We start from the raw sequence: 4,318 nt of genomic DNA on the forward strand, positions 1-4,318 counted from the left end.
TACTGTATCTATGCAATAAAGCCTTCACAAAAACCCTAAAGTACATGTTTGGAGAACTTCTAGGTTATTGAACATATCCATGTGATGGGAGGGTGGCACATTCCAACTCCATTGGGGATAGAAGGTTCTGGACTCAGAACCTTTGTGGAGTCTTATGTGTTTCTTCATCTGGCTGTTCATCGATATCCTTTATTGTATCTTTCATAAAAAACTGCTAAATGAGTTCTGTGAGTCATTCTAGCAAATTGTTGAACCCAAGAAGGAGGTCCAGGGAACCCTGATTTATAAGCAGTCAGTCAAGTACAGGTGAAAACCTGGGATCTGAGACTGACATTTGAGTGGTGGCAGTCTTATAGGACTGAGCCCTTAACCTGTGGGACCTCACTCTAAATTCAGGTAGACAGTGTCAAAACTGAATTAGATTGTAAGACATCCCACTGGAGTTAGAGTTGATCAGTATCTGATGTCAGAAGTATTTAGTGTAAGAGTAAAGGAGAACAAAGACTCTTTCACTAAACAGGGGAGTATAATCCAAAGTATAGCTTGAAGTATCAAATAATTCCCTCTTCCTTTATCCTTTTGCCGTTTTAGTCTTGGCCATTCTTCTACATCCAGGTCACAAATACTCTCTTTTCCTATGACCTTCACCTGTGATTATAATTTAAATTTTTGTACCTGGAGTTTTGCATTGTTCAACTGATAATCTCTGTGGCTAATTTTATGTACTCACACATGTTGTAAGTAGATTTTGAAGCCCTGAAAGCCAAAGAATAGACCTATTTACATTTTTGAAAAAATTTCAGCATTTATCATGGAAATTTTTAAAAACAAAAAAAATGTTAAATAACCATTTTCTCATAATCTAGTTTCAACAACTAGCAATTTATTACTAATGTCATCTCATCTATATAACAATCTATTTCTCTTCTACCCCCATTGGTATTTGGAATTAAATACCAGATATATAATTTTCTCTGTAATAACTTCAGCATATCTTTAATATGGGTAATAGGGGTTTTTTTTAAATGTAATTACAATACTGTAGTAAGGCCCAAAATTTGACATTAATTTTTTTTCCATATCATTATTTTTAATGTCCAATGTTTGTAATATGAGAGCCAGGGCTTTCTCCTCAACTCAAGTTTATAAATTTTCTATTGGCTTGTGAGGCCAATAGGGATACTAATTTGTCTAATTTGGTTTCTGTCTAATTTGTCTAATTTGGAATCTGAACTTCATTCAGGTCAGGTCCTCAATGGTCATCTGATCAAATGGAATTATGTTCTTCATCTTCTCCAGCTCTTTTTCATATTCTTCAATCTTGGCCTTTGAGAGGGACAAAAACTCAGCACAGCTTTTCACATCTTCTTTTTCCTCAGCATCCACCTGGACAGTGTATTTATCCTCTGGCACAGGAACCTTCTTCAGGGCATTAAACTTCTTCTCAAAATCATCTACCAAGCCAGCCTGTGCCACATTGGCCTGGTAGTAAGCCCAGTCGATAGCAGGTGGTTTGTCAGGAAGAGTAGCCAACCTAGAGGTAAGCACCTCATTCCAGGATTTCAGGGAGTTGGCAATGGCCTTCTGGTTTCGGGGTATGATCTCCCCAAAAGCTACCCAGTCAATGGTTTTTAGAGCAAGTTTCGCCCAGCCATCTTGAGATCCTTCACCGACCCCAGCGGCCCACCTGACATTAATTTTTTAATTAAATATATTATTGTGTCATAAACACTTTTTTTACAGATTCATGTGTTCAAATCAGGATCCAAATAAATCTACACTTTAGTATTGGTTGATATATTTCTCAGAATTCTTATAATTCATAGTTCTACCTACATCTCCATCTTTCTCTCTCTTTCTCTCATGTGTGTGTGCACCTATGAATGAAATTTATTTATTATTTGTTCATTTAAGGAACCAGGTAATTTGTTCTATAAAATTTTCTATAAAGTTTGCTAATTCCATCCCTGTGGTGTCATTTATTATGTGTCCTGTGCTTTCTATTGGAAAAAATGGTTAGGAATATAAAAATACTAGGGGCCTGGGCTGTGCCAAAATAACTCTCTTATCCTAACAGAGACTTTATTTTAAACTATTTTACATTTGTATTCTGTGTTCATCAACAAAAAGACCATGCCTTCTCAAGCATATGATGGGATGTTTTTAGACTGTACATTGCATTTGTGTGCAAATAGTCAAAACTCCAGTTTTACTTCATTTTTTGCTTCAAAAATTCCTTATTTTAACACAATACAGCACCCTACTAGGTGCCGACTAGGTACTGCACAGTGTTTTAAAATAAAACCTATTTGCATCTAACATTATTATTTTGATCCTAAAACAAATATTTCCAATATTTATTTTGCTAAAATCAAGGTGCAAGTAAGTGTTTAAAGTTGCATCAGTAAATCTGAAGGGGAAATGAACTAAATGAATTTGAATTTGTGTATAACTTCTCTTCAAATCTTTTTTGCATTAGATTTTATTCAGAGAGCCTTTTGTGAAATACTTAGTACACACAATGTAATTGACTTTTTATACCAGCTGAGAAAGAACAACAGGGGACTCATATCTAAATTAAAATACATCTCACCCAGGTCTATAAAAGAACCAACGGTGCTTTCAAGTGTGAGGAACTCAGTCTGGAAAAGAAAAGTTGAGAAACTTACTCAGATTCCTGAAAACAAGGATGCTTCAGCCAGGTGAAACAGATACTGCCCCCTAAGAAAGAAAAGTGTTTTATCACCTGTAGTTTCCTAGGGCTGCTATAACAAAATAGCACAAATCAGATGGCTTAAATCAACACAGAGTTATTCTTACACTTCTGGAGGCTAGAAGTCTGAAATCTTCACCTGAAAGATTCTTCGAGTGAATCTTCATCAACACCTGAAAAGGTGTTGGTAGGGCTCTGCTTCCTCTGAAGCCTCTAAGAGAAATTCCTTCCTTGTCTCTTCCAGTTTCTAGTAGTCCCAGGCATTTCTTAGCATGTGACAGTATAATTCCAATCTCTGCCTCTATCTTGACATAGCCAGAGCTCTTCTGTGTTTCTTTTTTTCTGACACCAGTCAGATTGATGGTGGTCTAATCCACTATGACCTCATTTTATTTTGAGTGTATTTGCAAAAACCCTATTTCCAAATAAAGTCACATTCACAGATACTGATAGTTATGATTTCAGCATAACTTTTTGGGGGATGCAGATCAATCCATAATATCACCCTCCTTTGAGATGTATGAAAATCAGGACAGATCAGGCTATTGAATTTTCACCTTGCATAAATTAGTATGTACCTGGGAGCATCACTATTTACAAGGTTGGTTTGTACCATTTATCAATATACTAATTAGCTTCTGCAAAAAGCAATCAGTCTTGGGACGCCTGTGTGGCTCAGCGGTTGAGCGTCTGCCTTTGGCCCAGGGTGTGATAGTGGGATCGGGGATCGAATCCCACATCGGGCTCCCTAGCCTGCTTCTCCCTTGGCCTGTGTCTCTACCTCTCTCTCTGTGTATGTGTCTCTCATGAATAAATAAATAAAATCTTTTTTTTTTAAGCCATCAGTCTTAACACCGAGAACAATAAAAGGTGAAATGATACAAAATTTTCAGTAGGTCTTTGAAGGCAGATCTATCTGTTTTCGGCAGACTGTGTTCTTCTATAGATATACAAGACAAAAAAAAAAGATATACAAGACAGAAACAGAGGAAATGACACAAATAAGGGCAATCTGGGACTCATGATATTTTTTAAAGATTTTATTTATTTGAGAGAAAGGGGAAGCACAAGTTGAGGGAAGGGCAGAGGGAGAGAAAAGCAGACACCCCAATGAGCAGGGAACAGTGACTCCATCCCAGGACCCTGAGATCATGACCCCAGCCAAAGCCAGAAGCTTAACTGACTGAGCCACCCACACTCTCCTAGGACTCACAATTTTTTTGACTTTATGATGGTGTGAAAGTGGTATGTATTCAGGGTAAGCTGCACATTGAGTTTTGATATTTTCTGGGCTACTGATGCCCATACTGTCCCATGATGCTGGGCAGTGAGCTCCCAGGCAGCCAAGTGATCATGAGGATGAACAACCAATACACTTGCAACCATTCTGTACCCATATAACTATTCTGCTTTTCATTTTCACTACGGTATCTGATAAATTACATGAGATAGTCAACACTCTATTTTAAAATAGGCTTTGTGTTAGATGATTTTGCCCAGCTGTAAGCTAATGCAACTATTCTGAATACATTAAACATTGGCTAGGCTAAGCTATGATCTTTGGTTGATTAGATGCATTAAATGCATTTGACTTAAGATATTTTT

The 4,318-nt window shown here is 37.2% G+C and overlaps 1 protein-coding gene across 1 annotated transcript; it reads right to left on the reverse strand.

Annotated features, from left to right (window-relative positions):
• Positions 1–1,239: 1,239 nt before the first annotated feature.
• On the reverse strand, positions 1,240–1,638 carry LOC129506970 (ATP synthase subunit d, mitochondrial-like; the record flags this gene model as incomplete). The annotated part of the gene is made up of 1 exon (XM_055321049.1): positions 1,240–1,638. A coding segment is annotated over one exon (399 nt), but the record flags the coding sequence as incomplete, so codon positions are not given.
• Positions 1,639–4,318: the final 2,680 nt, after the last annotated feature.

This window comes from Nyctereutes procyonoides, unplaced genomic scaffold, assembly GCF_905146905.1.
Source record: "Nyctereutes procyonoides isolate TBG_1078 unplaced genomic scaffold, NYPRO_anot_genome, whole genome shotgun sequence".
NCBI classification, from domain to species: Eukaryota; Metazoa; Chordata; class Mammalia; order Carnivora; family Canidae; genus Nyctereutes; species Nyctereutes procyonoides.